Here is a 23,101-nt window from a genome sequence, read left to right as displayed (position 1 = left end):
ATGGTTTCTAAGGAAGCCCTACGCATCCTAGGCCTCTTGGCCATTGTTGTTATAATCTCCACAGAAGTGGCAGCTAGGAACTTGGGTGAGACTTCCTCCAACCTTAGAATGTGTGAATTTTTGTTTTGCTTTCTGTTCTCACCAACTATAAACTCAACAAGGAGCTTCCTTATTTACATTTTGTTCTTGTTTAAAAATCTAGCCATGGTTATTTGCCTATTGATTATGCAATTACTAATCAAATTGATAAGACTTGTGTTCATTAATCATACGTTACTATTTTCATGGCAAATGTGATGATACTCATTGTTCGATTTGTTCACGATTCATGTGTTTGCAGATGTGGGTGATATCAAATATAACAAAAATGCTTGCCCGAATGGAGTGGGTCCCAACTGCTTTATTCCTGGTTTTGGTATTCCTGGTTTCGGTATGCCCGGCGGGGGCATGCCTGGTGGTGGAGCGCCTGGCGGTGGTGCTCCAGGCGGGGGTGCGCCCGGTGGTGGTGCACCCGGTGGTGGAGCTCCTGGCGGAGGTGCTCCCGGTGCTGGTGCTCCTGGAGGAGGTGCTCCCGGAGGAGGTGCTGCTCCTGGCGGAGGTGGTTACGGTGGGATGATTGTGTTTTGCTTTCTATTCTTTGCTTATTGATTGTGCAATTGCTAATCAAATTGATAAGACTTGTGTTTATTTTCATGGCAAATGTGATGATACTCATCGTTTGATTTTTGTTCCCGGTTCATGTGCTTGCAGATGAGGTTAAAGAGAAAAAAGATGTGGGTGATATCAAATATAACAAAAATGCTTGTCCGAATGGAGTAGGTCCCAACTGCTTTATTCCTGGTTTTGGTATTCCTGGTTTTGGTATGCCAGGCGGGGGCATGCCTGGTGGTGGCATGCCCGGTGGTGGTGCTCCTGGCGGTGGTGCGCCCGGAGGTGGTGCTCCTGGTGCTGCGCCCGGAGGTGGTGCTCCTGGTGCTGCGCCCGGAGGTGGTGCTCCTAGTGCTGCGCCTGCCGGAGGTGGTCACGGTGGGGGGAATGGTCTGGGGGCTTAGTTACCATGTGCCATGTGGGCAATGGCTAGAGTTATCCCTAGCAAAAATTACTTCTCTTTGTAATACTATTTTGAATAAGTGTATGCACCATGGTAAATTGCTTACCTGAATATTAGTGAATTTTTACTTTGGCTTTAACAACCGTACGTGTTTTTAAATTTATTCTTTTATTATATTGAATATCCTTTACTGTCACATCTATTATTCAAAATAAAAATCCACTGAACTAAACAACTTTCCCTGTCACATAGGTTATACCAAAAAAAAAAAAGGTTAGGAGTCTGATTATAAACAAAAAAGTGATTTAGATTTTATGTTATTGTATCGCGAACGAATGATGATCTAAATGTTAATTATTTTAGGAAAATTTTCAAAAAATTCTCAGGAAGTTTTCTCTAGAATCACTTTATCTCCTTCTCAAAATTTTGAATCATTTACACCCTTATTTAAAGTTTCTTTATCACTTACTCCCAAACTTAATTTTTCATCCAGAAATAAATTAAGAAAGTTAAATTTTTTTCAAAAATACCTTACTTATCCTTAAAAAACAGAAAAAAAAAAACATGAAGGAACCTTTGATGTCCCGTGGTTGCTTCTTGCGTTGCTTTTCTCTTCATCTTATAGGGCAAGAGACATGTTATCTCTTAGTTAATTTGATGATATAGAGTACACATTGCAAGCTTTCCCATTAAAGTTTATTGATGGAATGAAATCTTTTGAGTACCGTCGAATACAAAAGTTCTTTATGCCCGAAATTATAGTAAATATATTATCTACGAATAATAGTTAATCGAATGAAATTTTTTGAGTGAAAGAAACACACAACCCTTAATTTATTTTTTTTGGTAATCTAACACAACCCTTAATTTTATTAATGAAGGGAATTTCATTTTTGAGTATTTAATTTTTCAAATTAATGAGTATTTAATTTTTCAAATTAAAGCAAAATTAACAATTAAGAAATTATTGAACGCATGCATTATTTTAGTAAAATAAGGATTTTGTTTTACATATATGAATGCGTAATACTTTTCCTATGTTGCATAAAAGAAATATTATCTCCTACTCAAACAATAAATAGGAGAGAGACAAGAGTAAAAAAAAAACTGTTGGACCCATTTAAAAAATATAAATAAATGTAGGAGATAATATTTTTCTTATGCAACATCAAAAAAATATTACCCTATATTCATTGATTTTGATTCGATATACAATTTTTTCGGCTTTAATGTTTGGTTACAGTAAAATATTATTTTGAATAGTATTGGTTTTAGTTATATTAGAAATGATTTAGCACATATATTGATTTTAGAATTTTCATATTTATTATTTTACTAGAGGTTAATTTTATACATTGTCACGTCCCAGTTGTTATAGATCCTATTGTTTATTCAATAAGTTGTATTGCAACTCACCCTAATCTTAATTAAAAAATTTACAGATTTGGTTGCTGAGTTAAGTCTTTTACTCCTTCGGTTCAATTGTGTGAGTTTGTTTGGTTATTGATGGTGAGCCTAATACATCGTTCCGTGTGGGCAAACTTTATATTTTAATGTCTAGAGAATTCATAGGTTTATATTTTAGAGTTGCTTCATCATTATTGTTGTTACAAGCAAATTAATTGTAAAACTAATAAATTTAAGTGTATCTTGGTAAAAGTTTGCTTTTTTTTTTTTTTTAGGTTACAGGGAATAGAACACACAACCACACACTCACACACACCCAATTACACACACTTACACCACTAGACTAGCCCTAGTGGTTGGTAAAAGTTTGCTTGTCAAGCTAAACAATATTAACCAACAAAGCCTGACATAGTTGGTAGATAACAATGTCCTTTAAGTATATTGACAGGAGTTCGATTCCTGAATATGTGTATAGAAAATGTTTTGTTGGAAGAAGTTGTACCCATGATAGCATTATCTCTCTGTCTCGAGAGAATTAGTCCTTGACTTTCGACTATGAGATATCTTTGGAACAATTTCCTAAAAAAAAAAAAGCTAACCAATGCAAAATCTATGGGCGTCGGTTATGAACCCGGAGTTGGGTTCTCACTTTGATTAGTTTTGGTGTTGATCGACCAAGTATTGCATTTGACTAAAATTTTCAATTTTTTCTTGCTGATTAAGAAACTTAAAGGAAAGCATTTAAAGCAAAAATGCAAGTTATTTTTCCTGGTTGACTTTAGTGCTAGATATATTTATTGTGTACGATTTTTTATTATATGATTAAGAGAAAAATATTTATCCTTTAAAATGACATAATTTGTGTCATTTCATTCTCACAAAGAGCTGTAGTACTGAAGACTCAGTACATCATTTACTTAATTTAGAAATAATAATATATTTATTTTACTATTTTACCCTTTTTGTATGGTTATTTTCCCCTAAACCATTATCATTTTCTACTTTTAGTAAAGGAGTACATACTACATTAGTACCAAAGATATGCTCCACAAAGAGATAGGACTCACATTTTTTTACTCACATTTTTTTTTGTCACTCTCTCTTCTTCGTTATCTATCTCTTTCTCTTACTTAAAATGATATAACTTTACCTCTTTTAAAATAACATATATTTTTCCCATTGCTAGATAGTAAAAATGCAATTATTATGTAAACTTTTGAGATCTTACCTCCTCCACGCCTCAGGTTTGTGTCTCTTATAAATAGAGTACTCTTCCATACTATTTTTCACATCTTTCATCAGCAAACATCTAATTGATTCTCGTTTTAATTTACTACTGAAAAAAATGGTTTCTAAGGAAGCCGTACACATCCTAGGCCTCTTGGCCATTGTTGTTCTGATCTCCTCAGAAGTGGCAGCTAGGAACTTGGGTGAGACTTCCTCTAGAATGTGTTATAATTTTGCGTTTTGCTTTCTATTCTCACCAACCATAAATCAATAAGGTGCTCCCTTACATTTTGTTTTCGTTTAAAAATCTAGCCATGGTTCTTTGCCTATTGATTGTGCCATTAGTAATCAAATTGATAAGACTTGTGTTCATTAATCATACAATAATTTTTTTCATGGCAAATGTGATGATTCTCATCGTTTGATTTGTTCACGGTTCATGTGTTTGCAGCTGAGGTTGTTCAAGAGAAAAATGATGTTGGTGATGTCAAATATAGCAAAAATGCTTGTCCGAATGGAGTGGGTACTAACTGCTTCGGTATTCCTGGTTTTGGTATTCCCGGTTTTGGTATCCCCGGTTTTGGTATGCCTGGCGGTGGCATGCCCGGCGGCGGCATGCCCGGTGGTGGCATGCCCGGTGGTGGTGCTCCTGGCGGTGATAAGCCTGGCGGGGGTGCTCCAGGCGGGGGTGCGCCCGGTGGTGGTGCGCCTGGTGGTGATGCTCCCGGCGATGATAAGCCTGGTGGTGGTGGTGCTCCCGGCGATGATAAGCCTGGCGGAGGAGGTTACGGTGGAGGCTTGGTCTAAGGGCTTAATTACCATGGAGCAAAAACTAGAGTTATTTCATTAGAAAAAAATTATGTCAATACAAGTAGTGGAAAGGTGTACCCACCTTACAATATTATTTTCCCTAAATAATAGTGAATTTTTACTTTGGCTTTAACAATCGTACGTGTTTCTAAATTTGTTCTTTTATCGTTTTTAATTACGTTCATTTATATTATTTTCACATCTATTATCCAGAATCAAAAACCATGGAACTATACAACTACGAGTTTGCTTTAATAACCAAGGTCAATGGCAAAGTCATGCTTTAAATTGATATAACCACGAATTTAATTATTGTATTCAAGTTTTTGCCAGCAGTTCGCGGATTTATGGGTGAACCAGCCTTATCATTTCTTCAAGCAAAATTTTAGGCAAAGATCGTTTTTAATTTTTGAGTAAATATCTTTTTTGGTTCTTAGCAAATTTCATAATGTCCGCTTTAGTCTCTAGCAAATAAAAAGGCTATTTGTAGTTCCTAAGAAATTCAAAACGGACCCAATTAATTGAAATTGTGATCCCTCACAAATTCAAAAAAGATCCATATTAGTCTCTACAAAAACTAAAATGGATCCACTTTGAATTTCTTAGAGACCACGAATAGCTTTTTTATTTGCTAGGGACTAAAGCAGGTGAAATTTACCGACAATCAAAAAAGATATTTATTTTTAATTTTAATTTACTAATAAAGTACTTGATTGCATGCAAGGCCCAATGCCAGCATCTCAAACGTCGCCATGTGGTCCAAATTTGTGCTATCCATGCGTCGTTCAGGTTCTACATCAGATCCTGAGGACCTTTGCCCATTACTTTATTCAATTTTACAAGTAAAATTTTAATACTATGTTGAAGCAGAACAAGAAAAGTTTGATCAGAAGAGTTTCCCACGAGCATTCGGGGTTTAAACCAGGATTTTCCGGAACTCCAAAATAGATACACTTAATTTTATTGTTAAATTATATTCATATCTTTCTTGTTATATAAAAATTATTCGGGAAAAGTTTAAAAATCTCATTGTGCTATTGTTTTGAATCACTTATATCTTTTTTTAATAGCTCCTATGATTTTTTTCATCCATCCCCCTTAACAGTTAACACTATTAAAAACTTGACTAAATATACATATTTTACTTTTCTTATAAGAAAAAAATAATGTGATAAAAAAGAAAGAAAAATAAGACCAGATATCATGAAAACTTAGAATACTTAATAAAAGACTAAAAGAAAAAAGATCAAATGTATCTAAATAAAAAAAAAGACCAAATAGGTTAAAAATTATAACAGTGATAGAAAAAACTAAACTAAAAAAAATTAAAATATTCTAAATGAAAAAATATATACTAAATAGAAGAAAAAAATTAAGATAAAATATAGAACAAAAAGAAATAACAGTTGTGAATTTTCAACATATTTGATTTTTTTTATCCTTGATTTATTTTATTCTTTTTATTTAGATATGTTTGGGTTTTTTTTATATCTCTATTTTATTCTCTCTCTCTTTAAAATTTTTTACAAAAATCTTTAGTAAATGAGATGGCACAAGGCTAAAAAAAAGAAAAAGAAAATCAGAATAAAATAGACCAAAAATGAAAAAAAAATAAAAATAGAAAAAAGATAAAAAATATCTAAATAAAAAAGAATAAAATAGATCATGGACAAAAAAATAAAATAAAAATAAAACCCAATATATTGAAAACTCATAATTGAGATTTCTTTTTGTTCTGTTTTTTATCTTAATTTTTTCTTCTATTTTTTTGTATTAGTTATGCATATTTTTTTTTTTTTTTTATTTTAGTTTTATTCTGTCAATGTATTGATTTTTAACATATTTGGTTTTATTTTTTCTTCTATGTTTTTATTTAGACACATTTAATCTTTTTTTTCTTTTAATCTTGTATTAAGTATTCTAAGTTTTCATAATAGTTAATCTTATTTTTATTTATTTTTTATCACTTTATTTTCTTATTTTAAGAAGGGTAAAGTATGCATATTTAGTCAATTCTAATAGTGTTAAAAAGGGGATGGGTGAAAAAAATCGTAGGGGATTAAGTGATTAAAAAAATTATGGGGATGTAAGTGATTCAAAGCAATAGTACAGGGGATTTTTTGAAATTTTTTCAAATTACTTTTCATGTTTAATTTCCGCAATATATGAAAAAATATTAAAAAAATAAAAAATTAAATAATAGTTGTTAATATATTTTTCATTCTTAAAGTAATTTTTTATTACACTTAAAATAGTAAAAATGTTAACTTTTTCTTGCAGGTAAATATTTTAATAAGTTCTTACGTCTCTAATTAACAATTTGATATACCTAGAAATTAATTTTTAATATTTTATATTCAAACTGAAATATAAACAAAAAATAATAAAATGAACATTGATTAAGTTTAAAAAGTACTGTACGTATATAAGTAAAAATGAAAATAGCAATAAGTTTGAAATAAAACATTTCTTATAACATTTTTGCATTAGGTATTTCTGAAAACTTAAGAAAAAGAAAAAGAAACTGTCTCATTCTAATATATTGGTCAAAAGTTATTCAATAAATTAAATAAATATATTAAATTTAAAAATGAAAATAAATAATTAGATATAATTAAAAAATAAGTTATTAAATAAATAGACTAAAATGTTGATAGCTAAGGATTGTTTGTAATTTTAGCAGCTTATTATATTAATAAAAGTAATTTTGAATATTTGAAAATACATATAATTAAACAAGTAGATAGAAGTGTGAAAAACCGTTAAATTAAAATGTAGGATATAATGAAGCCAATTACATTGCCAATTCATCCACTTAGTCCTTATTTTCTTTCCTTTCTATGGAAGTTCAGTTACCTCTTGACCTTGATCCATCGTTATTTAAATATATTAAATTCAAATGTGTAGATGATTAATTAAATATAAGTAATTAAAAGTTGAAATTATTAAATAAATAAATTAGTAAATGTCATCTTAAATAATTAAAAAAAAAACGTAATTAAGTATATAGAAGTGTGGGAATATACCCCTAGGCTATTTTAGAATGTGGACTCCAGTTCGTGAAATCAAGGACATATTGCCAACCTCTTCAACTTTGTCCTTATTCCTTTTAAATTTATGGAAGTTCAGTTACCTCTGGAGTATTGAAACCATTCATCTTTACTTTGATCCCTCTTTAGTGTGTCCTTTTCATTTCTCCCTCTCTTTCTTCTTCAATAAAATTGAATAAAAATAAATGCTAATTATATAGACAATTAATGTGCCAGTTGTGTGAGGGTTGAAAATGAATCCTCTCATGTTTAAAAATTATATGAGAGTATTTACTCAGGGTTTTTTAAATAATTTATGTTATTTTCTAACGCATCCCCTTATCCAAGAGTCTTTTGTGCTTGAAACGAAACGTGTGGATATTGCACGGGCTTAATTTTTTTTTTTACTTTGTACTTATTTAATTTCACTGGAGCGATGAAGATCGAACTCATGACCTCTTCATAATCCTGAAGTTCCGATGCTATGTAAAGAACCAACGTTAAAGTGTTGAGTGAGTATCTGGTTTATATTAATAGTGAGAGCTTTCTTTCTTGCATGAACTCGGGCATTCAAGGTGGCACAGAAACATGTATGAAATCCAGGATTAAACAGCCAGTGGACCACTTATCTTCATGAACAATAAAGAAGAAAACTTCAAACCTGAAGTGGCAGATAACACGGAATGAAAATGACTCAACTGAGCAGCTTCATTAAAGCTACTAACTCATAGCTTCACATTAATTTCGAAGTGGCTTGAAGTAACTTCTAGCTTCGCATGCATGTTTTCATGTCAAAGTGGAAACGGCTTTGAAAATGTGCAAAGAATGAGCCAAAAAGTATTAAGAATAGTTCAAAATATCGCATTCAATTTTCTAATGCACTTCCTACGTACTATACATGAGGGTCTTGTAGAACCTTTGCTTTGATCCTTCTCAATTGTTGTGTTCACTGACAAAATGAGGTTCAAGCCCTTTATTTTCCTGCATTTTATATATGGGGTGGTTCTTATTGCTGCATTGGTGGCTGATAAACCATCTAAATTAAGATGAGTGTATGAATCTCAAAGCCATTAATAAAATGTCGATGTAGAACAATCAAGGGCGGAACTAACATGGCCGGGCCATTACCTCCCTCAAAATTCATATATTATTTAATTTTTGTTTTAATATTTAGCAAACATCCAAACACCCATGTAATGAGAAGATTTTTTTCTTAAAAAAGAGAAGAAAAAAAAAACAAATTTCTGGAGGAAAAAAATCCTTCCCAACGGACTCTTTATTAAACGTTTTGTAAATAACAGTGATAGCAAAGGCGAGACGAAGGAATATAGTTTTCAGCTATTGGGCCATGACATTGGGGCAGGTCACAGTTTTCAGCATCTAGGCCTGAGTTCATCGGGCCCATACAAATAGTCTTTATTATAAATATACCTCATTAATTATATTATAAATCTCTCCAAATTAAACCGAAAAAATCTCTCCATAAACACAGCCGAAACCAATAAGAAATTAAAGAATAAGTTCACACGGAAAAGTTTTCCTCCAGTCAAGTCACATAAGATGAAGTTATCTCCGGTGAACTCAAAACGACGTCGTTTTAAGATTATAAGATTAAAAAATTATAATAATAAGCACTACAGGCATGTTTGGTACACAATATATGATAAGGCTTGATAGTATAAGACCTGATAGTATAAAATCTGATTGTATAAGACCTGATTAAATTTTAATACTATCCAGCATTTGGTATGATATAGTATAAGATAATATATTGTATAAAATAATATAATTCAATATTTGGTAATGCATTTAATACTAGATAGAATAAAAAAAATATTTTAGACAAAAATACATTTTAATAATGAATTTATATAATTCTTCTAAATATATCAGATGATATTAATTTTTATAGAAATCTATTGATCAGTGTGCCAAAAAAATATATTAACTTTTATAAAAATAAAAATCTCCAAAATTTAAAAAAAATTATATATTGATTTTTTTTTATTTTAATATACTAATATTAAAATAATATATTAATTCTTGAGAATTGCATTGGTTAATAAATCAATCCCTCATCAAGTCTAATCCTACCCTCCTAGGCCTGATTAAGTTATACATCATTTTGATGCATAAAGGGATCTTGTTGTATAAGCTTATATTATACGATAGTCATACCAAACAACTAAAATTTCATAACATATACTATAACCTTATACTATCAGGCCTTATATATCACACCAAATAGGCCCTAATATAACCTTGTAATATATTAGAATTACAAAAACACCTTGACTTCTGCTCCAAAATGATGTCGTTTTGGGTTCACCGAAGATAACTTATCTCTATTGACCGGAGAAATCCTTTATCCTTTTTAAATAATATAATTTATTTTACTCGTAATGGTTTTGATATAAAAATAATGTGAACTAAATGAGGTAGATTTTTTTTTGGATAAATCAATAATAACTCAGTAATGAGTCATAAGGCTTATTCTTTCTATAAAAGCAAATTCAAAAATTCAAATTCCTATTCAAGAAAAAAAATCAATTATTAATTAATTGGAAATAAAAGTGGAAAGATTTTTTATACTCCCCCTCAAGTTGGGGAATAAATATTGATCATTCCCAACTTGCCAATCAAATCTCCAAATGTTGTTATATGTAGACTTTTGGTGAAGATATCTACATTTTGTTCTTTGGTGGGGATATATGTCATGCACACACTTCCATTATCTAATTTTTCTTAGATGAAATGATGATTGATTTCAACATGCTTTGTTCTATCATGATTAACTGGATTATGAGCAATACTTATAGCTCCCTTATTATCACAATACATCTTTATGGGTAGAGAATAGCTGATATTCAATTCTTCAAGAAGTCTTCTTTGCCAAATTTCTTCACAGACTCCATGAGCGAGTGCTCTGAATTTTGCTTCGGCACTACTCCGCGCAACAACAGTTTGCTTTTTACTTCTCCATCTTATAAGGTTGCCCCGTACATAGGTGCAATATCCTTGAAGTAGATTTTCTATCAATAGCAGAACCTGCCCAATTAGCATCAGTGTAAATTTCAACCATCCTATTGTATCTCTTGTTAAAGAAGAGTCCCTTACCGGGTGTATTTTTGAGATACCTCAGGACCCTGTAGACTTCCTCAAGGTGTTTCTCCTTTGGTGAGTGCATAAATTGGATGGTCATACTTACATAGTGAAAGCGATGTCAGGTCAGGTATGAGACAACTAGACCATTTTACCAACCAATCTCTAATATTGTTCCTTATCCACTTATTTTCCATCTTCGATCCCTAATTTAATGTTGGGTTCCATATAAGTGTCAGCTGGTTTGCATCCCAACATACCTGTTTCTCGAATCAAGTTTAGGATGTATTTTTTCTGGGAGATAGTGATCCCAATCTTACTTTGTGCCACTTCCATGCCAAGAAAGTACTTGAGGGCTCCAATGTCTTTCAATTCGAATTGAGTTGCTATATTTTTTTTAAGGAAACTAGCTTTTCATGATCGTCACTTGTAATAATTATATCATCCACATAAACTATAAGAATAAGAGCCTTACCATCCTTAGAGTGCTTATGGAAGAGGCAATAATCAGTCTGTGCATGTTGGAATCCCTTCCCCTTGACTGCTTGAGTGAACTTTTCAAATTATTCTCTAGGAGATTGTTTGAGTCCATATAGAGACTTTTTCAACTTACACACTTAGCCACCTCCTTTCTCAAAATCGAGTCAAGATCCAAGTATGCTTCCTCATGTAGGTCATCATTCAAGAATGCATTTTTCACAAACAATCATTATAGGTGCCAATCAAGATTAGCTGCCAAGGACAGAAGAACTCGGATAGTGTTGAGCTTGGATACTAGGGCAAAGGTCTATTGATAGTCTATCCCATATGTTTTGGTGAACCCTTTTACTACCAATCTTGCCTTGTACCTGTTGATACTGCTATCAGCGTTAAATTTAACATTAAATACCCATTTGCATCCCACCATTTGTTTTCTTCTTGGTAATTCCATGGTTTCCCAAGTTCCATTGTTTTTGGGGCATCCATTTATTCAAGTACAACATTCCTACATTTGGGATCATTAAGAGCCTCCTAAATGTTTAGTGGTATTCTTGTGCTATCCAACACTGTGTTGAATGCACGGAAACCTGAAGATAATTTATCATAGGAGATATGTTGAGAAATAGCATATGCAGTGCAAGATCTAGTAACTTTTCGTAAAGCAATCGGAAGATGTAGGTCATCAGAATGTGGAGATTTTGGACTGCTGGAAATGGACTCCAAAGTGGATTCTTAGCAGTGTAGAAGTTCTGGATTTTTTACACTTTGAGGAGGCATCCTCCTACTATAGACTCATAATGGTTGATGCAACTCAGCATCTCCCTCTATTTCTATATGTGGGGACATGGAAGAGGTAATACTATAGATTCAATAAGATGGTCAGACTTATCTTCAATCTCATTTAGAGGCTCCCCTTAAATAGAAGGGTGGGTAAAGTAAGATTGTGTTTCAGAGAAGGTAACATCCATAGAGATAAAGACTTTATTCAAAAATGGAGAATAACATTTGTACCCCTTTGTGAGACTTCGGGTCAAGTTTGGACCTGTGATGAGGAGAGATGTGGATAAACACGACACAACCAAAAAATTTAGGAAGAAGACAAGAGATATATCGAATAAAAGGAAAGGTGTGGAAGAGACATGATAAGGGAGACTTAAATTTGAAAACACAAGAAGGCATTCGGTTGATTAGGTAAGAGGCAATGTTGTAAAAATCGAACCGGACCGGCCGGTTCAACCCGGAAACCGGTAAACTGGTCGTGCGACCAGACCAGGTAGCATATTGGATCGGACTTGCAGGTGAACCGGTTTGACTCGATGAGACCCGACCGAGTTTTTTTAAAATCGGTGACCCACCAATTCAAAAAATATTCGAATAAACCAGATCGAAGGCACAACCTTAAGAAACAAAAAAATCAGAAACAAAACCAGAAGAGAAAACCAGAAACGAAACAAGAAGAGAGAAACCATAAATGGAACCATACGAGAGAAAACCAGAAAACAGACAAGAGGACTAATCAATGAAAACCAAATCAGGGTTTACGAGATAGAGGCGGCTGGACTTCGCCAGTTAGTGACATGCGAAAACCATTTATATGTTGGTTTCGTTTCTGGTTTTGGCTAAAACCAGAGAAAAACAACAGAGGCGGCTACTGTTTTTTCTAACTGAGATTGGAAGGAGATATTAAACATAGGAATATTAGGGTTTTGAAAAGTTGGGTCTGTTCAGTCTTTGGGCCAAATCTAATTTCACTCTTCTTGCAAACCCATAAAGAAAAATTTAATAATTTTAAAATCTTTTATATTTTTATATTATTTCATGTATCATTTTTTCTTCTATTCACATGTGTGAACCTTTATTTTATTTATTAATTTAATAATGGTAATATGTTCATATTTATTTTATTTTAAAATAAAAAATTATAACTGGTATCCTAAATTAAAAATTAAAAAGTATATATATATATTTGGGTCATGCGGTTGAACCAGTGACCCAATGACCCAGCACTCCAACCGGTTCGATAACTGGGTCGGTTTTTATAACATTGGTAAGAGGTTGTAAGGACGACTTCCCTTTATAAGTATTTGGGAACATTCATAGTGACCATAAGGGCACAGGTAACTTCAAGAAGGTAACAATTTTAATTTTTCTTTCAGCTACACCATTTTGCTGAGAAGTGTCAGGTCATGAACTTTGTTGAATAATGCCATGGTGGGAGAGATAATCTCCAAGGACTGAATTAAAGTATTCTTTACCATTGTCAGTACGGAGGACTTTGATGCTATATTGCACCGACATCGACATGGGACACGACGCACCCACACGTTAATTCTAAAAATTGTTAAATTTTGACATGTTAGGACACATTTTGATATTAAATAATATTTTTAATATAAATTACACAATCTATATTTAATACATATAGCAGTCCATAATAAGTCATATAATCAATCAAATATTCAAATTTCATAACATAAATATAAAACAAAAATAAATTTTCATACCTTGTTAATTTTTCATGTCAAATTCCATAATAGAAAATATTTGATTTATAAATTATTTTTCATGTTTAGTTAAAAAGATAAAATAAAATAAAATAAATTTTGGATTAAAAAAATGTGTCAGAAAACATTGACCGCAAGTCGAAATATGTCGAAACGTTAATTGGGTGTCGAAAAAGTTAATTGCGTGTCGGACACGTGACGGTGTCTGACACGCATTTTTCTCAAAAATATGTGTGTCCATGCTTCTTAGCTTTGATGGAGGTAGAGAATTAAGTTTGTATCATGGCATGAAAATTTGAATAAGCTCTTATGTAGATCTCTAATAATTTGATATGCCTAACAGTTAATATTTTTATATTTTATTTTAAATTTTTTATATTCAACTTATAAATTGGGCAAAAAATAATAAAATGAATATAAAGTTTATAAAGTGTAAGTATATAAGTAAAAAAGTATAAATACTAATCAGTTTGAAATAAAACATTTTTATTTAAAAAAATTCCTTTTGGTATTTAAAAAATTAATTAAATTTTTTCTATTTCTCTGATAATGATAAAAAAATTTGTTTGAAAAATGAGTAAATTTAAATCTGTGATTAATTAATTGAACACAAATAATAAAAAGTTTAAGTTGTTAAATAAATAAACTAATAAAAGTTATTTCAAATAATTTAAAATATATATAATTCAGTAGATAGAAGTGTGAATAATTTAAAAATAAATAAACTAATAAAAGTTCATGAAATTAATGGCATTTCCAAGCTCATCAACTTTGTCTTCATTGATCCTTTCGTTTCAGTTACCTGATTACCTACCATCCTTAAATCGTCTCTCTTCACTTAAATATATTAAATTTAAATGTGTAAATAATTAATTAAATAAAATTATTGTAAAGTGTAAATTATTAAATAAAAAACTAATAAAATTCATTTTAAACAATTTAAGAGAAATATAGTTAAGTAGATACAACATACAAGTGCGAATGTTTACCCAAAAAAAGAAAAGAAAAAAACAGATAGAAGTGCGAATAATTTAGAATGTGGGCTCAAGTGGTCAGCAAAAACAAAAGAAAAGGAATGTGGGCTCAAGCTCATGAAATTAATGATACTGCCAATCTCTTCAACTTTGTTCTTATTTCCTTTCCCTTTTGCGGAAATCGTCCCTCATTCAAGTTGATCCCCACTTAAATAAATAACATTTAAGTGTGTAAATAACTAATTAAATATAACTATTAAAGAGTTTAAATTATTAAATAAATAAACTAATAAAAGTCATTTTAAACAACTTAATCAACTTTGTCTTTATTTTTTTTTCTCCCTTTTACGAAAGTTCAGATACTTCAAGGAGTCATGACTCATGAGACCGTCCCCCTTCACTTTGATCCCTTTTCACTTAAATATATTAAAATTAAATGTGTGATTTATTAATTAATTAAATATAAGTAAAAAAAATCAAAAATTATTAAATAAATAGAGTTATAAACGTCATTTTAAATAATTTAAAAGAAATAAAATTAAATAGATAGAAGTGCCATGCCAATAACAAGTGTTTAAAAACTCGGCCGATCAATGATCCGACCGAGATTAGGGGTCACGTGATCACAAATTAAATTAGGAGTCATTTCGCTGACCCGATTTTATGCGTTAAAAAAATAAATATATACCCAATATGAAAAATTCAAAAAAAAAAAAAAATCAAACTACCAATCATCAAAAAATCAATTCAACCCAAAAGCTTAAACTATTGGGTGAGACTACATTAATAGTTTTATATATCTCAACACGCCCCTTCACACGAGAGCCCATTGGGCTTGAAGGGTGGACAATGCACAGGCCCACTACCTGTGCTAAGAAATTTCACAAAAGAAAGTGAGGGGCGGTGAGGATCGAACTCGGGACACGAAGCTCTAATACCATATAAAAAACCAATTCAACTCAAAAGCTTAAGCTGTTAGGTGAGGCTACATTTGGTTTTATATATCTCAACAAGTAATATCATCAAATTTAGGGCCTTCTTGTCCTTCTCACGTACCTACAACAGCATGTGAAAGGAGATCACATACTTAAGAGAGAACGACAAAGGAGAAACAGTGGCACGACGAACCAATGATGGGAAAAGAAAAACCAGAACGACGAAGGAGAGGGAGAGAGACGACCGAAGAGACTGTATCTAATCTGGGAGAGAAGATCGGAAGAGAAAAAGAAAAACGATTCATATTTCATATCTAATTCTAAATTTAGGCACAAGCGAATTTTTGTTTTTTTTTTTAACATACCAAATGATGTCTTTGTTTGTGTAATTTTTAAAAAAAAAAAATCCAATAACCCACGAAATCACGGATTCAACCGGGAGTTAATGTATATATAGCATCTAACTGCTGATCCCAATTCTTATAAAGAGGGTCAGTGACCCGGCGGACCTGGGAGGGGCGGTAGGCTAATTAAAATGTGAGGTGAAATTCATGAAATTAATGACATAGCCAACCTCGTCATCTCTGTCCTTATTTCCTTTCCTTTTTTTACACGAAAGTTCAGCTACCTGACACCGTCTCTCTTCTCTTTGATCCCTCTTTCATGTGTCCTTTGCATTTCTCCCTCTCTTTCTTCTTCAATAAGATTGACTATAAGAAACGCTTTATGCAGATAATGTGCAAGTGGTTAATAAATCTTTCTTTCTTGTATGAACACGCGTATTCAAGGTGGCACAGAAACATGAAATTCAGTATCAAACCGCCAGTGGACCACTAATCTTCATGCACAAATAAAGAAGAAAGCCTCAAACCTGAAGTTGCGGATAACACGGAAAAAGATGACTAACTGAGTAGCTTCATTAATACTATTAACTTACAGCTTCACTTGAATTTCAAGGTCACAGCTAAACATAAACGACTCACAGCTTCACATGAATTTCAAAGTCACAGCTAAACATAAACGTCTAACTTGGCCATGTTTTCATGTCAAATTAAAGTGAATCGGCCTTAAAATGAGCCAAAAAGTACTAAGACTTACGGTTGAGAAGTGGGTCCCTCTCACTGTATAGTACTAAGATCTTCATGCACTATATATACGGGTCTTTTAGAACCTTTGCTTTCATCCTTATCAAGTGTTGTTGTGTTCACTAACAAGATGATTTTCAAGCCCTTTATTTTCCTGTGTTTTCTGTCTGGCGTGGTTCTTATAGCTGCGGTTGTGGCTGTTGAATCATCTAAAGATGGGGTTAAAGGTATGAACCTCAACCCTTTATTTAATGCAACTTTATTTGTTCATCAATTTCGTTAAAGATATTAATTTGTGAATGGCATATATATAATGCATGAATTATACCGAACCATTTTCGACATTTTGCATGTAATTTATATATAGTGAGCCTTTATAGCTCATGTATATATGTTATTTTGTTGATGCAGCTGTTGAAACAAATGTAATTCCAGAATGTGAAGAAAAGCGGCCATATTGTAAGTATTTTGTTTCCTCTTCCCACGTTTTATTTTAAGCCAACATCAAATATGAATCTTAGCTATGGCTTTATACGTGACATTATGCAGTTGTAAAGGGTATCGACAACTGTCAAGGGAAGAAAGGTGGTGGATATGGCGGCGGATCCGGTGGTAGTGGAGGAGGGGGAGGAATAGGCGGCGGTGGTGGCCAAGGAGGAGGAGGAGGAAGCGGTGGAGGCGGTGAAGGTGGCAGTGGTGGAGGTGGCCAAGGAGGAGGCGGTGGAGGTAGCCAAGGAGGAGGCGGTAGCGGAGGAGGTTATGGCGGAGGTGGAGGTAGCCAAGGAGGAGGCGGTAGCCAAGGAGGAGGCAGTAGCGGCGGAGGATATGGTGGTGGTAGCCAAGGAGGTGGAGGCAGCCAAGGAGGTGGCAGTAGCGGCGGAGGATATGGTGGTGGTGGAAGTGGTGGAGGTGGCAAAGGAGGAGGTGGTAGCCAAGGAGGTGGTGGTAGCCAAGGAGGTGGCAGTAGCGGCGGAGGATATGGTGGTGGTGGTGGAAGTGGTGGAGGTGGTAAAGGAGGTGGTGGTAGCCAAGGAGGAGGTGGAAGTGGAGGTAAAGGGGGGAAAGGAGGGAAAGGAGGATATGGTGGTGGTGGCCACGGAGAAGGTGGCAAAGGCCACGGAGGTGGTGGTGGTGGTTATGGTGGTGGAGGTGGAGGTAGCAAAGGAGGAGGTGGTAAGGGAGGAAGCGGTGGAGGGGGCCAAGGAGGTGGTGGAGGTAGCCAAGGAGGTGGAAGTAGCGGCGGAGGTTATGGTGGTGGCGGAAGTGGTGGAGGTGGAGGCAGCCAAGGAGGTGAAGGTAGCCAAGGAGGAGGCGGTAGCAGCGGAGGATATGGTGGTGGTGGAAGTGGAGGAGGAGGTGGTGGAGGAGGATATTGAAGTACAAAGGAGGCTATATTATTAAAAATAAAGGAATAGGAGGTGTTGTAGGATGTGAAACCAAAGACTAGAATTAGACGTTTTAGTTCTTTGTTGAATTTAAATTTGGATGTAATCTGGTTTCATTATCTTATTTTCATGTATGTTTTAAGTTTATCCTGAAATGAAAAATTACCGAGACTTATGTCGCATATATATTATCCTATATTTTAACAACCATGTAGCAATCCAATTAGCTAACTACAGATTTTCCTGATCAAAATTTATGACATAAGTGGCTAGCTGTTGCTATAATGGGAGAGTTTGATATGTACATATATATTTGCGTCTATCGTGTGAGCTTATGAGTTATGGCTTACCATTTTATTTTTGAGAATATAAGCACATGCATATATTCATTACAAATGAAACTCTTCTGAATATGACGATTTAATTTAAGAATATACATGCCTCCATGTAATAGTTCAGTTTTATTACTTTAGCTAATTATCTAATGGGTAATTGTAGTCTTATGTCACATAAAAATTTTGTTATCTCCTACACACTCAATTTAAAGTGGGACTCAATAGAAAAAAAATGAAAAAAAATAAAAAATAAATGGCACAAGTATCGATGTATGGACATAAGATAAATTTTTTTTCCTATTGCATAAGAATAATATTGCCCTTATCTAATATGAATTATTTACGCTTGATAATTTCAACTAATTTATAAAATATTATCTCTTGTGCGAGAGGAATTTAAAACCAATGTATTTCGTTTAAATGAATTTGGGCTAATATTGTTTTAATTTTTAGAAGAAAGACTTTATTTTGAAAACAAACTCACTATTCTATAAAGTGCAAAACAACATAACTATACGATAAATTCTTACAATTCAAATTACCTTTGATTTGGTAAATTATATAATTAACATTTAAATATCAAACAATATTAGAAATCGTTGTGTGAAGTAAGAAAATCAATTTTTAAAAAATTTACTTGATAGCTAAAATGTTTTTGAAAGCATGAATCAAATAAATAAGTAAAATAAGCTGGGTAAGCAATGTCGCAACTCAATGGCTAAATCATAATTTGATTTATAATAAGCAAAGCAAGAGGTAAAAAAAAAACAATGATTAAAAAAATCACATTGAACTTGAAATAAAATTTGTTATTTTCATTTTCTTGAGTTTGTCTTTTTTACTTTTGTACTGTTTTTACTTTCAATATATACTTTATGTTGTTTTATGATATATTTTTATTTTTAAAAAATCTTTTTTGAGCAAACTACATGCAGGGGTGTTCGCGGTTTGGATTGGATCGATTTTGGAAGCAAAGATCATCTGATCCAATACCTTCGGTTGATCATTTAATCATCCATTCGGTTTGAATTTTTTTCAAATCTGATCCGATTCAATCCAATTTTTTCCGGTTTGGATTGGATCGATTTTCGGTTTTATAAAAATCCTAAAATTTATTTCATGATTATTGTGCAAATAATATCTTTTGTATATATTGGTTTTGTAAAAAAAATTGAAATAAAAAAGCATCAGTAAACGATAATATAATTTATTTTTTTAGGCAATGAGATATGAAGCTTGATGTGCCTCTGGCATATGTAGTTTTCCAAGTTAAAAAAGATGAGGATTAAGTCATAAAAGAGCACTTTATATACATATTTGCTTATTATATTGACTTTTCCATTTCAATGATATTTCTCACCTATTTGTTATGTTTATATAGGGAGAAAATGTAGAAAATACGAAAGTGTAAAAAGCTTGGTGGCGCGAATCCACACGATTGGAAGTTTTATGCTACATCAGTCTTGCCAGGCCAAAATCCAGAGAAATGGCGCGATCTGGCGCCATAGTGGCGCGATCCAGTACCAGGTTGCTAGGCCATCTTCTAGAGATGTGGCGCGATTCTGCGCCACAGTGGCGCGGTCCCGCGCCACAGTGGCGCGGTCCCGCGCCAGTTTGCGGAAATCACATCACCATGTCCTTTAAGGGAAATTTTGGAAGACGATATGTGGGGACTATAAAAAGGAGGTTTCATGATAGAATTATATTTTGCATTCATCAGAGAACCGTCGTGCTTCAGAGAGAGAGACCTCCTGAGAGATCTTCTTGTTGATCTTCGTTCTTCTGTTCTTTTATTTCTAGTGGATATTGAATATTCATAGATCAACCATGACCATGGTTGGCTAGTTTTCTTTTATTGTAGTTAGGATCACAAACCCTATGTGAACCCTCTTTGCGATGGATTGAATTATATTTGCTCGTTTATTTTAATATATTTTATTTTACCCTGTGCGTATTGTTTATTATTTCTGTTAAACTTGATCAACCTAATAGGAGATAATAATTTGAGAATTAGGGCTCGCAATAGGAATATTTGGGGGTTTTGATTCTGAAAGGGGGTAAAATAACAATTTATGCATGCTCTAGGGATATACTTGTGTGAGTTGCAGTCGCTTGATTTATCGTGATTAATGCTTAATTTCATTTGGGATTGCTAAGGAATTAGGGTTCTAATTAGATTAAAGGGTTAGATTGTCAAGGGATTGGGATTTAACTAATTATTTTTAGATGATAATTTGTCTGAGTTATTAAATTGAATGAGCGTTGTCAATCAACCCAAAGTTTAAAGTGGGAATCATATGGTGCGTGTATCTTAGCTGCAATGCTTTTTATTATTCTCTCAGAAATCCAATTTATTTTTACCATTGCTTATTAAATTGAAAATTCTATATTTTAAATATTTGTCTCTATTTAATCATCAATTCACTATTTTCCTAAACAACCGAATTTTCCAATTTAAGGGGACTGGTTATTGTGGTACTTGGTTTATAATCCCTGTGGAGACGATACTCTACTCATTCATTATATTACTTGTGCGATCGGTAAACTTGCCGGTGAGCATCAAAGCTCTACACAGATGAAATTTTGTTGATGAGAAGTGATTAGGTTTATTTTTTTGGTGTAGTTGGTGGGTTAACAGGTCTTGGATTTAGAAATTTTTGGGCTATGATTGAGGAAACGTCCAAGTAGGTAGAGAAAAATTAATATATTGGATCGGTTTGGATTGGATCGGTTTTCTTCAACCTATCCGAAAATCGATCCAATCCAATTAAAATTTGCGATTTTTTTCGGTTTTCAATTTTTCGATTTATTCATTATCAGTTTTTTGGTTCGGCCACTGCGGTTTGAATCGGTTTTGATCGGTTGATGAACACCCCTAACTACATGTATTCAAATCCACAATTAGATCTAAACTTCTAGCCCATTAGCCTAACAAAGAAAAATATGCCTCTTAGGACTTCTATTAATTTATTAAAAGAAGACTAAGCCCAACCAATTAATATTTGGGTAATACTTTTCTTATGTTGCATAAGAGAAGTATTATCTCCTATTCAAACAATAAATAAGAAAAAAAAAGGTTGGAGGTGAGAGAAAAAAATTCTTGTGGGACTCATTTGAAAAATGTGAGTGTAGGAGATAATACTTCTCTTAAGTAATATAAGAAAAGTATTACCCTTAATATTTACAACTTAACCAAGGTAAGAAGATTTATAACCTCTCTATGAATACAAAGAGACAAAAAAATATTATTCTCTTTTATATTAGGATAATATACCTCACTCAAAAGTAACACTCATGAGATACTATTTAATTTCTCTCTTAATTATAGGATGATAAGTGAAGAGGAAGTGAATCTTATGTATAGTAGGGGTGGTAATACAGGTATTGACCCGCGGGTTGATCCGTGACACGACCCGCCAAATCTCGTGTCGTGTCAACCCGCGGGTCAAGACGGGTCGTGTACGGGTCTCGAAAAAGTGACACGTTTTTTTTCGTGCCGGGTCACGGGTTGACCCGCTGGTTAACGTGTCAACCCGTATAAGGGTTATTATAGTAATTTTATGAAGGTGGTATTCTTTAGGTTAGGTCATCCTTAGTGTTAGTCATTCCATTCCTCTCTCACAGCCGCGGTCTTTCTCTGCCCCTATGATGCTCACCGGCAAGTATACCGATCGCACAAGTAATATAATGATAAGAAAAGTTCGTCTCCACAGGAATTGTGATCGTATATCAATTAATAGTCCTTTCAAGAATGGAGGAGTTCAAATAGTTTGTGACAAATATTGTCGTGGATTTGAGAATAATAAGAATTAAAAGTAAAACGTATTTTTGAATTTTTGTTTATGAGAAAAACAATAGAGATGGATTTTTGTAAGAATAATAAAAGGCATTGCAGCTAAGGTACACACACTATATGATCCCCACTTTAAACTTTGGATTGATTGACAACGTTCATTCAATTTAATAACTCAGACAAATTATCATCTTAAATAATTAGTTAAATCTCAATCCCTTGGCAATCTAACCCTTTAATTCAATTGAAATCCTAATCCCTTAGCAACCCCGCATGAAATTAAGCATTAATCACGATAAATCAAACGACTGCAACTCACACAAGTCTATCCCTAGAACATGCATAAATTGTTACCTTACCCCCTTTCAGAATAAAAAACCCCAATATTCCTATTGCGAGCCCTAATTCCCAAATTATTATCTTCTTTTAGGTTGATCAAGTCTAACAGAAATAATATCAATACGCACAGGGTAAAATTAAAATATATTAAAATAAACGAGCAAAAATAATCAATCCAGCGTAAAAAGGGTTCACATAGGGTTTGTGACCGTAACTACAATAAAAGAAATTAACCAGCCATAGACATGGCTGACATAAAATTATAAAAGATAAAGATGAAAGAATGTAATTACAATGAGAAACTAAGAACAATCCTCTGCTCTTCTCCTCCTTCATGAATCCTTGTTCTGCTTCGTCGTCAAAAGTCCCGTTAAAGAACCCTCGCAGCGTCCTTTTAAGTTCGAAATTTCCTCCACGCTGAAGTCCGCGCGGGTAGCGCCATTCTGGCGCGAGTCTAGCGCCACTTTTTTGCACTGGGATGATTTCTCGTGCGGGTCTCGCGCCAAATCCCTGGTCTTTGTATTTTTCCGGCGCTGCAACAGCGCCAAAGTGGCGCGGGTAGCACCACTTTCCTTTTTCAATATTTCTCAATTTTCCTATTTCTTCTTGCTTTAACCTGCAAAAGTGATATAAAAGATGAAAAAT

The 23,101-nt window shown here is 33.3% G+C and overlaps 3 protein-coding genes across 3 annotated transcripts; all 3 read left to right on the top strand.

The window, feature by feature from the left end:
• On the top strand, positions 1–1,052 carry LOC133304656 (glycine-rich protein 5-like). The gene is made up of 3 exons (XM_061504706.1): positions 1–85; positions 341–607; positions 751–1,052. Exons 1-3 carry the CDS (start codon positions 1–3, stop codon positions 1,050–1,052), a joined length of 654 nt encoding a protein of 217 aa, XP_061360690.1.
• A 2,751-nt stretch (positions 1,053–3,803) lies between these two features.
• Positions 3,804–4,492, top strand: LOC133304655 (uncharacterized). Its single transcript, XM_061504705.1, has 2 exons — positions 3,804–3,888; positions 4,137–4,492. The coding sequence occupies exons 1-2, from the start codon at positions 3,804–3,806 to the stop codon at positions 4,490–4,492; spliced, it is 441 nt and encodes a 146-aa protein (XP_061360689.1).
• Positions 4,493–16,734: 12,242 nt separating this feature from the next.
• On the top strand, positions 16,735–17,980 carry LOC133304654 (glycine-rich protein DOT1-like). The gene is made up of 3 exons (XM_061504704.1): positions 16,735–16,831; positions 17,016–17,063; positions 17,154–17,980. Exons 1-3 carry the CDS (start codon positions 16,735–16,737, stop codon positions 17,978–17,980), a joined length of 972 nt encoding a protein of 323 aa, XP_061360688.1.
• The last annotated feature ends 5,121 nt before the right edge of the window (positions 17,981–23,101 follow it).

The sequence above is a fragment of the Gastrolobium bilobum genome, unplaced genomic scaffold (genome assembly GCF_033153095.1).
Source record: "Gastrolobium bilobum isolate Gb01-03AN ecotype WA unplaced genomic scaffold, APGP_CSIRO_Gbil_v1 utg2366, whole genome shotgun sequence".
Lineage (NCBI taxonomy): Eukaryota > Viridiplantae > Streptophyta > Magnoliopsida > Fabales > Fabaceae > Gastrolobium > Gastrolobium bilobum.
Note: the sequence above shows the minus strand (reverse complement) of the source record. Positions and strands in the feature narration are given on the sequence as shown.